Source organism: Hypanus sabinus, unplaced genomic scaffold, assembly GCF_030144855.1.
Source record: "Hypanus sabinus isolate sHypSab1 unplaced genomic scaffold, sHypSab1.hap1 scaffold_1188, whole genome shotgun sequence".
Classification (NCBI taxonomy): Eukaryota; Metazoa; Chordata; class Chondrichthyes; order Myliobatiformes; family Dasyatidae; genus Hypanus; species Hypanus sabinus.
The window spans coordinates 10197-23562 of NW_026779249.1; the positions used below are offsets into that span (position 1 = coordinate 10197).

General features: G+C 46.7%; 1 protein-coding gene across 5 annotated transcripts in view; it reads right to left on the bottom strand.

The window, feature by feature from the left end:
• Nucleotides 1-11826: 11826 nt before the first annotated feature.
• The window catches only part of LOC132386521 (NACHT, LRR and PYD domains-containing protein 12-like), a 58726-nt gene continuing 57186 nt past the window's right edge, over nucleotides 11827-13366 (bottom strand). For all 5 annotated transcript variants that reach the window (XM_059958809.1, XM_059958808.1, XM_059958807.1 and 2 more), the window contains 2 exons: nucleotides 13083-13250; nucleotides 11827-12918 (listed from right to left, as the gene is read on the bottom strand). In XM_059958809.1, the coding sequence (XP_059814792.1) occupies nucleotides 12831-12918; nucleotides 13083-13250 (256 nt within the window). In that variant the 3' untranslated portion in view covers nucleotides 11827-12830. The remainder of the gene's footprint in view (nucleotides 12919-13082; nucleotides 13251-13366) is intronic.

Here is a 13366-nt window from a genome sequence, read left to right on the forward strand (position 1 = left end):
AACAGCAGATCTTAACTAAAAAAGCAATACGGAGAGAAAAAATCAGGTATGAGCTTAGTCTAGCCAGGAATAGAAAAGGGGATAGCAAAAGTTTATTTAGCTATGTGAAGAGAAAGAAGATAGTTAAGAACAATGTTGGCCCGTTGAAGAATGAATTGGGAGAAGTTGTTATGGGTAACAGGGAAATGGCAACAGAATTTAATGCGTACTTTAGATCTGTCTTCACCAGGGAGGACACAAGCAATCTCCCAGAAGTATGGATGGGCCAGGGTCATAAGATATCAGAGGAATTGAGACAGATTGACATTAGGAAAGAAACTGTGATGAGTAGACTGGTAGGACTGAAGGATAATAAATCCCCGGGTCCGGATGGTCTGCATCCGAGGGTTCTAAAAGAGGTGCCTCAGGAAATTGCGGATGCATTGGTAATCATTTTCCAATGTTCCTTAGATTCAGGATCAGTTCCTGAAGATTGGAGAGTGGCTAATGTTATCCCTCTTTTCAAGAAGCGAGGGAAGGAGAAAACGGAGAACTATCGCCCTGTTAGCCTAACGTCAGTCGTGGGGAAGATGCTTGAGTACATTATTAAGGACGAAATAGTGTCACATCTTGATGGCAGAAATAGGATTAGGCCGAGCCAGCATGGATTTACCAAGGGCAAATCATGCTTGACTAATCTGTTGGAGTTTTTTGAGGGTGTAACAAGGATGTTAGACGAGGGTAAGCTAGTGGATGTAGTGTACCTAGATTTTCAGAAGGCATTCGATAAGGTGCCACATAGGAGATTGGTGAGTAAAATCAGAGCTCATGGCATTGGGGGCAGGGTTTCAACATGGATAGAAAACTGGTTGGCAGATAGAAAGCAAAGGGTAGCAGTGAATGGGTGTTTCTCGGACTGGCTGGAGGTGACAAGTCGGGTACCACTGGGCTCTGTATTGGGACCACAGCTCTTTACGATTTATGTCAATGATTTAGATGAGGGCATTGAAAACTATATCAGCAGGTTTGCTGCCGGTACTAAACTGGGTGGCAGTGTGACATGCGAAGAGGACGTTAGGAGAATACAGAGAGACTTGGATAGGCTGGGTGAGTGGGCAGATATTTGGCAGATGTGATTCAATGTGAATAAATGTGAAGTTATCCACTTTGGAAGCAGGGACAAGAGGGCAGAGTATTGTCTGAACTGTGTAGAGTCAGGTAAGGGAGAAATGCAAAGAGACCTAGGAGTCCTCGTTTACCAGTCAATGGAGGTGAATGAGCAAGTGCACCAGGCAGTGAAGAGGGCAAATGGAATGTTGGCCTTTGTTACAAGGGGAATTGAGTACAAGAGCAAGGATGTCCTTTTGCATTTGTAGAGGGCCCTGGTGAAACCACACCTGGAATATTGTGTACAGTTTTGGTCTCCAGGTTTAAGGAAGGACATTCTGGCAATTGAGGAAGTGCAGCGTAGATTCACTAGGTTGATTCCTGGGATGGCAGGGCTGTCTTACGCAGGGAGATTGTAGAGATTGGGCTTGTACACGCTGGAATTGAGGAGATTGAGAGGGGATCTGATTGAAACGTTTAAGATAATTAAAGGATTTGATAGGATTGAGGCAGGAAATATGTTCCAGATTTTGGGAGAGTCCAGTACCAGAGGGCATGGATTGAGAATAAGAGGTCAGTTATTTAAAACAGAGTTAAGGAAGAGCTTCTTCTCCCAGAGAGTTGTGGAGGTGTGGAATGCACTGCCTCGGAAGACGGTGGAGGCCAATTTTCTGGATGCTTTCAAGAAGGAGCTAGATAGATATCTGATGGATAGGGGAATCAAGGGATATGGGGACAAGGCAGGGACTGGGTATTGATAGTGAATGATCAGCCATGATCTCAGAATGGCGGTGCAGTCTCGAGGGGCCGAATAGTCTACTTCTGCTCCTATTGTCTATTGTCTATTGTCTATAGCACATATTTGTAGTAAACACAAGATGTTGATTGTGGGAGATTTTAATTTTCCACACGTACATTGGAAAGCTCATTCTGTAAAAGGGCTGGATGGTTTAGAGTTTGTGAAATGTGTACAGGATAGTTTTTTGCAACAATACATAGAAGTACCGACTAGAGATGGGGCAGTGTTGGATCACCTGTTAGAGAATGCGATAGGTCAGCTGCCAGATGAATGTGTTGAGGAGCACTTCGTGTCCAGTGATAACAACAGCATTATCTTCAATATAATTATGGAGAAGGACAGGTCTGGACCTAGAGTTGAGATTTTTAATTGGAGAAATGCTATCTTTGAGGAGATGCGAAGGGATTTAGAGAGAGTGGATTGGGTCAATTCGTTAATGGGAAGGATGTAATAGAGAAATGGAGGTCATTTAACGGCGAAATTATGAGGGTACAGAATCCTTATGTTCCTGTTAGGTTGAAACGAAAGGTTAAAGGTTTGAAAGCACCATGGTTTTCAAGGGATATTAGAAATTTGGTTCAGAAAAAGAGGGATGTCTACAATAGATATAGGCAGCATGGAGTAAAGGAATTGCTCGAGGAGTATAAAGAATGTAAGTGGAATCTTAAGAAAGAGATTAGAAAAACTAAAAGAAGATACGAGGTTGGTTTGGCAAATAAGGTGAAAGTAAATCCGAAAGGTTTCTGCAGTTATATTAAAAGCAAGAAGATAGTGAGGGATAAAATTGGCCCCTTAGAGAATCAGAGTGGTCAGCTATGTGTGGAGCCGAGGGAGATGGGAGAGATTTTGAACGATTTCTTCTCTTCTGTATTCACTAAAGAGAAGGATATTTAATTGTGTAAGGTGTGGGAAGCAAGTAAGGAAGTTATGGAACCTATGACAATTAAACAGGTGGAAGTACTGGCGCTTTTAAGAAATTTTAAAGTGGATAAATCTCCGGGTCCTGACAGGATCTTCCCCAGGATCTTGAGGGAAGTTTGTGTACAGATAGCAGGAGCTCTGACGGAGATCTTTCAGATGTCATTAGAAACGGCGATTGTGCCGGAGGATTGGCGTATTGCTCATGTGGTTCCATGGTTCAAAAAGGGTTCTAGAAGTCAGCCTAGCAGTTATAGACCTGTCAGTTTGACATCAGTGGTGGTACATAAATGGAAGGCATTCTTTGAGATAGTATTTCTAATTATCTGGATAGACAGGATCTGATTAGGAGTAGCCAGCATGGATTTGTGCGTGGAAGATCATGTTTGACAACCCTTATTGAATATTTTGAAGAAGTTACGAGGAATGTTGACGAGAGTAAGGCAGTGGATGTAGTATATATATGGACTTCAGCAAGGCCTTTGACAAAGTTCCACATGGAAGGTTAGTTAAGAAGGCTCAGTCGTTAGGTATTAATGCTGGGGTAATAAAATGGATTCAACAGTGGTTAGATGGGAGATGCTAGAGAGTAGTGGTGGATAATTGTTTAACAGGATGGAGGCCTGTGACTAGCGGGGTGCCTCAGGGATCTGTTTTGGGCCCAATGTTGTTTGTAATATACATAAATATTATGGATGATGGGGTGCTAAATTGGATTAGTAAGTATGCCGATGATACTAAGGTAGGAGGTGTTGTGGATAATGAGGTGGGTTTTCAAAGATTGCAGGGAGATTTATGCTGGTTAGAAGAATGGGCTGAACGTTGGCAGATGGAGTTTAGTGCTGAGAAGTGCGAGGTTCTACATTTTGGCAGGAATAATCAAAATAGAACATACAGCGTAAATGGTAGGGCATTGAGGACTGCTGTGGAACAGAGAGATCTAGGGATAACAGTGCATAGTTCCCTGAAGGTGGAGTCTCATGTAGATAGGCTGGGGAAGAAGGCTTTTGTAACGCTGGCCTTGATAAATCAGAGCATTGAGTACAGAAGTTGGGATGTAATGTTAAAATTGTACAAGGCATTGGTAAGGCCAAATTTGGAATATTGTGTGCAGTTCTTGTCACCGAATTATAGGAAAGATAGCAATAAATTAGACAGAGTGCAGAGACGTTTTACTAGGATGTTACCTGGGTTTCAGCACTTAAGTTACAGAGAAAGGTTGAACCAGTTAGGTCTCTATTCATTGGAGCGTAGAAGGTTGAGGGGGGATTTGATAGAGGTATTTAAAATTTTGAGAGGGATAGATAGAGTTGACGTGAATAGGCTGTTTCCATTGAGAGTAGGGGAGGTTCAAACGAGAGGACATGATTTAAGAGTTAGGGGGCAAAGCTGAAACAAGCTGTGGTTACCGGGGATTCCTGGTTTGGGGAACATAAAACTGGTTTTCGGTGCAGGATAGAGATTCCTACATGGTGTTTTCCCTCCCGCGTGCCGGGGTCGCGACCTCTCGGATCGGGTTTTCAGCAATGTCAGGTGAGAGGGTGAGCAGGTGAGTCGGAGGATAATAGAGATTAACACGTGGCTAAGGCGTTGGGGTGGGAATAAAACGCTGCAGATAGGTGGATCACTGGGGTCTCTTCCAAGGAAGGTGAGAACTGTGCATAAGCGAGCGTTTCAATCCAACCGAATTTAATTGTCATTCAACCATACATCAGTAAATATGAATACAGCCGAACGCGTCAGTGCTACTCAGCATAAATAAACACAATGTGAACAATCACACGCGGCACAAAACACACGTAATACTTCTGCGATTGAAAAATAGCAAGTACGCGGTGGAAATCAGTACTTATACGATCACACTGTGTTGACTGTATATACATTTACTTGTACACACATTTTTGCAAATCTGCAATAGGCTACAACAGAGCTTGTCTTCTGCGGAGGGAACACTGGGGGGCAGCACAGACTCCTGTCTTGAGACCGCACCGCACCTCTCCGTGTTGTGCCGCTCCTGCACTTACTCCGCCCGCGAGCAAAACTCTCAGTTTACACCTGAACCTAAGTAGAACTAATATCCCAGCGTGAGTTTCGCCATTAGAAAGGGGGAGTGGTGGGGTTTACACAGGAGTAGGGTTTTGGAACAAGAATCCCATAACTGACAGTGTAGAGGTTGTTGTGACAGATGTTGTTCAGACCTCAGACAAATTCAGGAAGCAAAAGAGTGAGCCTGCTGGGACTCATATTCTGAGCTGCGTCCATCTCCATGCTGGAAGCATTGTACGAAAGGAAGATAACCTCAACGCCTGGAAGAATGGTATTTCAGCCAATAGTGAGACTTGGTTGCAGGAATGGCAGGACCGTTAGTTCAGCATTCCCGATATCTGCTGTTTTAGTCGTACGAGTACGGGGATAATTAAAGTGAAACGGGTGGCGTTAATAGTTGTTGAATATTTCACGACAATGGTCAGTTAGGACAGAATGGAGAACTCGTCCAGTTGAGGCTTTAAGGGTGTAGCTGAGGAATAAGAAATGAATGAACTCGTTCATGGGGCAACATGATCCACCAGCTAACAGTCCTGGGAGTTTAGAGGAACAAACCTGCAAGAGGTCCCAGACTGTTGCAAGAAGCATATCGCTGTGATCTTGGATGATTTTAGCAGGTATTGACTGTGAGTCCCATACTGTGAAAGGACCAGTGGGATAGTTAGTCAAGCGTTTGGAAGAAAGTTGCCTTAATCAGTACGTATTAAGTCCCAACGATGAAGTGCAATACTTGATCTCCGACTGCGGAATGGGACAAGGCAAGAGACAACTTTGCATCTAGTGATGGTGATGCCATTAGAGACAAGGTCGTTATGGAAAAGGATCGGTGTGACGTCGGATTTAGTTTCCGAATTTGAGGAAATAAAGCTTTATTGGGGTCAGGAGTGATCTGCCAAGTGTGGATCCGGCCAGGCTGTTTTCCGCTGTTCATCGCAAGTTGGAGCGGAAGCGCTGTTCAGCCTCAGTGTAGAGTGGAAAGGACCGGACTAAGAAACAGATGGAGGCGTTGAAGGAGAAAACGACTTCAGTGAACAAGATTGGTGTGTCGAGGAACTGACCGAGAAAATAGATAGTATTTGGGACGGGGATTGATGTTTTCAAGTTCCCTAATTCATTTCTGGTCGCCCCGTTACAGGAAGAGTGTGGGTGTCTTTGGAGAGGATACAGAAAGGATTCACTACGATGCTGCCACGAATCGATAGCACAATCTGTAAGCAGAGATCAGATTTTTTTTCCTTCTTTGCTCTGGGGCAGCGAAGGCTGAGGGGCGTCAGAACAAAATGGGAATGAGCAATGCATGACCATGCTCATGGGGCTACATTACAGGCCAGGCAACAGTCCACTCGGATAGAGTTTCATGGTGTGATTGTGAAGGGAAGAAATGAAGCTAATGTCGGATCCGGGAGTGTTTGATTTGACGGGGAAGATGGAGCTTCACTCTGTGTCTGTTAGAGGGAACTTATACAGATTAATTAGGAGGATGTGCTTGCTGTCTTATTGGAAAACAGAGTAGATAAATCCCCTCGGGTATTCCCTCGGACCTTGAAGGAAACTAGTTTTGAAATTGCAGTGGCCCGGGCAGAAATATTTAAAATATCGCTAACCCCGGGTCAGGTGCCGGAGGATTGGAGGATAGCTCATGTAGTTCCGTTGTTTAAAAAAGGCTCAAAAAGTAAGCCGGGAAATTATAGGCCGGTAAGTTTGACATCGGTAGTAGGTAAATTATTGGAAGGAATACTAAGAGATAGGATATATAAGTATTTAGAAACAGTCAGCATTGCTTTGTGCGTGGTAGGTCATGTTTAACCAAGCTATTGCAGTTTTTGGAGTAAGTGACCATGAAAGTGGTTGAAGGGAAGGCAGTGGATGTTGTCTACATGGACTTCAGTAAGGCCTTTGTCAAGTTCCCACATGGGAGGTTAGTTAGGAAAATTCAGTCGCTCGGTGGACATGGAGAGGTAGTAAATTGGATTAGACATTGGCTTAATGGAAGAAGCCAGAGAGTGGTAGTGGAGGATTGTTTCTCTGAGTGGAGGCCTGTGACTAGTGGTGTGCCACAGGGATTATTGCTGGGGCCATTGTTATTTGTCATCCATATCAATGATCTGGATGATAATGTGGCAAATTGGATCAGCAAATTTGCTGATGATACAAAGATTGCAGGTGTAGTGGGCAGTGAGGAAGGTTTTCAAAACTTGCAGAGGGATTAAGCCAGTTAGAAGAGAGGGATAAAAGATGGCAGATGGAGTTTAATGCTGATAAGTGTGGGGTGTTAAATGTTGGTAGGACTAATCAAAGTAGGACATACATGGTAAATGGTAGGGCATTGAGATATGCAGTAGAACTGAGTGATGTAGGAATAATGGTGCATATTTCCCTGACGGTGGAATATCATGCGGATAGGTTGGTGAATAAAGCTTTTGGTATGCTTGCCTTTATAAATCAGAGCACTGAGAATAACAGTTAGGATGTAATGTTAAAATTGTACAAGGCATTGGTGAGATTAAATTTGGAGTATTGTGTACAGTTCTTGTCACCGAATTATAGGAAGGATGCCGACAAAATAACAAGAGTACACAGGGGAATTACTAGAATGTTTCCTGAGTTTCAGCACCTAAGTTACAGAGAAAGGTTGAACAAGTTATGCCTTTACTATTTGGAGCGTAGAAGGTTGAGGGGGGACTTGATAGAGGTATTTAAAATAATGAAGGGTTTAGATAGAGTTGACGTGGATAGATTTTTTTTTCCATTGAGAGTATGGGAGATTCAAACAAGAGGACATGAATTCGAAGATAGGGGTCAAAAGGTTAGGGGCAACTCGAGGGGGAATTTCTATACTGAGAGAGTGGTAGCTGTGTGGAACGATCTTCCAGTAGAAATTGTAGAGGCAGGTTCGATTTTGTCATTTAAAAAATGGACAGGTTTATGGACAGGAAAGAAATGAATGTTCATGGGCTGAATGCAGCTCGGTAGGACTTGGTGAAGTAAGCGTTCGGCACGCACAAGAAGGGCCGAGATGGCCTGCTTCCGTGCTGTAATTTGTTTATGGTTTTATGGTTATATATATCGTTACAAAAGTTTGAGCACCCTGCACGGTCAGTACTTAGTCACACCCACTTTGGTAAGTGCCACACTTTTAAACTCTTTCTGTACCCAGCTAAGAGTCTTTCAATTCTTGTTTGGTGGATTCTTCACACATTCTTCCGTGCAAAGGAAGTTTGGCGAGGTTCTTTGCCCGAATTGCATGCACTGTTCTTTTGAGGTCTATCCACAGATTGTCGATAATGTTTAGTTCGGGGGATAGTGAGGGCCACGGCAAAACATTCAGCTTGAAGTAGTCCGTTGTGGAGTTTGAGTTTAGGATGTGTTTCAGATGATTATCGTGTTGTAGAAGCCGTCTCTTTTCATCTTCAGCATTTTTACAGACGGTGTGATGGTGCTTCCAGAATTTGCTGGTATTTAATTGAATGCATTCTTCCGTCTACCAGTGAAACTTTCCCCACTGGCTGCAAACAAGCCTGATCGATCCACCCCCGTGTTTAACAGTTGGAGAGGCGTTATTTTCATGAAATTCTGCACTTTCTTTTCTCCAAACATACCTTTGACGGCCACAGGACAGAGGGATGTCAATTCACAACAGAGATTGGGAGGTATTAATTTTGCCAAAGACGGGTGAAGCTGTGGAATTCGTTGCTACAGGCGGCCGTGGACGAGAAGCTACTGGACAGAGAGTCATAGATTCCAGACCAGACAGAGCACGCAGAGAACGGAACGAAAGCTGGACATTGGGAATAAGGGTGGATCAACCATGATCAAATGGTGAGCTGGACAAATGGAGCAAATGGCTTAATTCTACCACACTGTGGTATGATGGTATTTGAAATTCCTGAGATACTGGGTATCAGCATCTCAGTGGGTCTACACTGGGCACAACACATTCATGTGACACGAAGAACGCGTCTTGTTCCTGACAGTACAGCCTCAGATATCCAGGTTTCAGCACTCCCATTCCTCGGAGAGTAGTTCGCTGTCACCTTCCCTATAAGTCTCAGACTGCCAATTATTGTCGGCCAGTGTTCCTTCATGGAATGTCTGTCGGTGAAGGCCTCGCGCCGAGCACTCAGTGCTCAACCGTACGGGATCCGTTTCTTGAGCTGGAGAGAGTGGAGGGAGAGATGTACGATGATGTTGCCGGGATTTGAGTGTCTGAGTTCTGGGGAGAAGGCAAGAATATGTGTCTGCATTCCTAGGAGCGTGGGTATGAAGACAGGAGAGGCGCAGTCTGGGATGGGGAACTGAGAGCCAGTGTGGTGAGAGTGTGTGGAAAGTACGGAGAGAGTAGATACAGAGAATGGTGTCCGAGGGGGAGGGTGGTGGATAGGGAATAACTTAGAGAGAACGAAGGGAAAAAGATAAATGGAAGAGAAAGAGGACATTTTCGGGAGCCGGGAGAGTGTGGCAGAAATGGCAGGTGTGGATCAGAGGGGAGAGGGAGAGTTGTGGTGGAGAATAGAAGTACCAGTAGAGGAGTAGACTTGGCTAAGGAGGGGAAAAGAAGTTGGAAAGAAGTGAAAGGATGGATGTTTGAGAGCGGGGTAGATTGAATGGGGAGAGGAGGGGTGAAGTCACTTGATTGAAGTCGACCCGACAGGCTGTTGACAGGGATGTTGGATCTCTTCAGGAATAGCCGGGTATAAATATGTCGACTCCTCGCAGATTAATCTGTATATACCTTTACAACTGTAACGCCGTGAGTGCAGGTTGCACTCTCTGCAGGTGTACCATTTATAGTACATCTTGTACAGAAGAAAGGAGGGCACATTCCTGTCAAAGAGAGTTAGACAATTCCAATAGAGGCAAAACAGATCCAGCAAACAGGAGACCGTCGCCAAACAGATCTTAGTAATCTCCGCTCTCCCCACAGCTCCTAGTCAGCCTCTAAACTAAACTCATGATACCGCGATCTCCCCACAACCACTGGTCAGTCTCTAAACGAATATCATGACACCGCGGGTCAGTTCCCAAATCAATCCCGACAAGCCTGCATCAGTCAACAAGCTACTCCCACTGCCACACTCTCCCCCCATGGCCCTCTGTCAGTCTCCAAACTTACCCCACTCCCAATCAATCCCGACAAGCCTGCATCAGTCAACAAGCTACTCCCACTGACACACTCTACCCCATGGCCCTCTGTCAGTTTCCAAACTTACCCCACTCCCAAACACTTTCCCTCCGGCGTCGTCTCACTCCCACACCACAGAAATATCACTCTCCCAACCTCACCCGTCTCCGCATTTTCCAATCCAGTAAATAACGAATCGGTGGGCGACAGAGGTGGAAACAACATCCTGTGAAAATAAATCCCTTCGATTAATGTGCATGCAGCGCGCTGGGAAATGTTTCACTGCTAATGTAACGGTTTCTCTGTAGCAGCAGTGTGTTTGTGTTACGACGATAGAAAATGGGGGCATTAGAATGTGCGCCATCCCATGATGGGAGGGGTTTTCTTTCCTGTGAGCCCGAGAGCGAGGGACTCGCGTGTATTTGTTCGGCAGAAGATGGAGAGAGAATGCCAGAACGGGGTAATCGTAGACTGCAGGCCGGACCGGACTTGGAATGGGGTCGGCAGTCGACCACGCCCGGGGGAAATCGATGGAGAACGGACGGACGGGAAAACAGTGAGCTCCAAGGAGCGCATTAGACTGTTTCGTTAAAATGGGCCCTTTTTCTCTTTTTCCTGTACTGACCCTATAGTCAAATGAAGAATGAAAAAGCTCAATCGCTTAGTTGCAAATGGTATACCGCTCGTCGTATCGTGGGATTGATTTGTAACCGGGCAACAAATCAACATAAACGAGATTTCTCACGTTGGCCGGGCCGGAGGGTTACATTGAGCCTGTCTCCATGTATCACCACGGGGAACGTGAAAAGATTGGACACAGATGAAATCACCTAGTGTTTGATCACAGGAATGTGTGCTGGGAAGGTGGGGAGGGAGAATCACTCTTTGACTGACCCCGGGAGTGTGTGATGGGACGGTGTGGAGGGAGATTCACTCTGTATCTGACCCCGGGAGTGTGTGATGGGATGGTGTGGAGGGAGATTCACTCTGGGTCTGAGCCCGTTAGTGTATGTTGGGACGGTGTGGAAGGAGATTCCCTCAGTGTCTGACCCAGGGAGTGTAAGATGGGACGGTATGGAGGGTGATTCACTCTCTGTCTGACCCCGGGAGGGTGTGACGGGATGGTGTGTTAGGAGATTCACTCAGGGTCTGAGACCGGTAGTGTGTGATGGAACGGTGTGGAGGGAGATTCACTCTGTGTCTGACCCCGGGAGTTTGTGATGGAACGGTGTGGAGGAACATTCACTCAGTATCTGACCCAGGGAGAGTGTGATGGGACGGTATGGAGGGAGATTCACTCAGTGTCTGACCCCGGGAGTGTGTGATGGGACGGTGTGGAGGGAGATTCACTCTGTGTCTAACCCCGGGAGTGTGTGTTGGGACGGTGTGGAGGGAGTTTCACTCTGTGTCTGACCCACGGTGTGTGTGATGGGACGTTGTGGAGGGAGATTCACTCTATGTCTGACCCAAGGAGTGTGTGATGGGACGGTGTGGAGGGAGATTCTCTCTGTGTCTGACCCCGGGAGTGTGTGATGGGAAGATGTCGAGGGATCTTCTCTCTGTGCTTCACGCCCGTATTCCATCCTCCATCCGTCTCGTACTCGGGACCTCAGTGACACATGTCTAATATTCTAGCCGATTTTAACTGTCTGCGGGGTATAGAAGGGGGACGGTTAGCCAGGAAGGGGGTTAATTTGTGACGAGATCCTGGGCACCCAGACTCTGCCAGTCTGACCTCCCTCAGCCTGGAGCTGAGACGCTACTGTGTCAGTGTGAGGAGCTCCGACCCACTGTTGCAGTGCACAGGGTGCGGGGGGCAGCAGAAACCTCAAACAAACTCAAGTCAGACACCAAGTCAGGAAGTTACAGCGGTTTATTGATTTCATCATGATAAATGCAAATTAAACAGTATGCGAGCTGCTGACTTGCGGGAATAAATAAGCTGTTGTAGCTATGTACTACGTACAGAGTTAGAGACAACGACACGCTGTCGATAAATCTGTTCCAGACTAGTTTATTCAAACTTCGCAGCGCTGGAATTTCATCCCGAGTGCCCGCACTCTCCGGGCGGAAATGCCGTCAGAAGAGCTCAGGAGCGCTGGCTATTTGTGAGCAGGTGCACCTGCGCAGAAAGTGGGTCGCCACACTGTTCCCGACTCGCTCACAGACACTCGGAATTAACTGACCGGCGACACCGGGTGACCGGTAGATTAATCAGTCCCGTCTATCACCGTCACTCTGCATCGGGGAACCGATGATTATAAAATCACACTTCAGGGCCGTGTCCGGGGTCGCTGCGGATCCAAAGCCATTGCTGAGGTATTTGTCAATTTAACATCATTATATCAGCCAGACAGCCGAATGCCCCGTCCTCAGCAGAGGGGGCAAAAGGATTCTCTCCCGGGACACCAGTGTCCCAGACTGAGCCCCGGCCCCCCGGGCTCCTCCCGTCCGGGTAATTCCCCGGGGTGGCACGCGGGAGAGTCTCGGACCCGCACATCCGGCGGAAGCACGTCACTGCGGGAGCGCTTCCGATTTCACCGAGCTCGAGACCGGAGCCAGTTCCGTTAAGACAGTTGGGAATCAGCCCCGGCTCGGGGCCATTAAAGTTAAGGGCGGGAGTTAAAGGAGAGGGGTGGGGAGAGTTAAAGTGGAGAGGCAGGGGGCAGTTAAAGGGGAGGGCGAGTTAAAGGGCAGGGGGGAATCGGCTCCATCCCGCGGGCGGGGATGTTCACACATTCAGATGTTCACAGGATCACTGTCAGTCCGAGTCTGACTCCCCGCAGAGGCTCCAGTTCCTGCAGAGATCTCAGTTCCTTCCTCCCGGTCTCACTGAACCGATTGACCCCATTCAGATGTTCACACGGCCACTTCCAGTCCGGGTCTGACTCCCCGCAGAGGCTCCAGTTCCTTTTCCCCGGTCTCACTGAACCGATTCCCCACCAGCCTGAAACAGATTGGAGAATAAAGATGAAATGAACAGATCACACAACAGTGTCAGTAACAGGGGACCGGGGTTAATGTTTCAACAACACTCACAGACAAATATCACCAGAAAACCCGCGGATCCGCTGATATTTTATCACTTTGAACATCAACACAAACACTTACCAGATCAGCTTCAGACTCTGGAGTGTCAGTATGAGGCGGCGGAGAGCGGGGACAGATCGGTCTGTCAGAGAGTTTTCTCTCAGGTCCAGCCACGTCAGTGATGGTTTTGTACTGAGAACGGAGATGAGATCCTCGGCCCCAGAATCTGTGAGACCGACTCTCCACAGCCTGGAGATGAGAGAGAGTGAGGGTGAAGGACACAGAGAGACAGGAGACGGTACAAATCCCCAGTTTTTATCAGTAACACTATTACTGATCACATTAATGTTCAGTTCCAGACACCC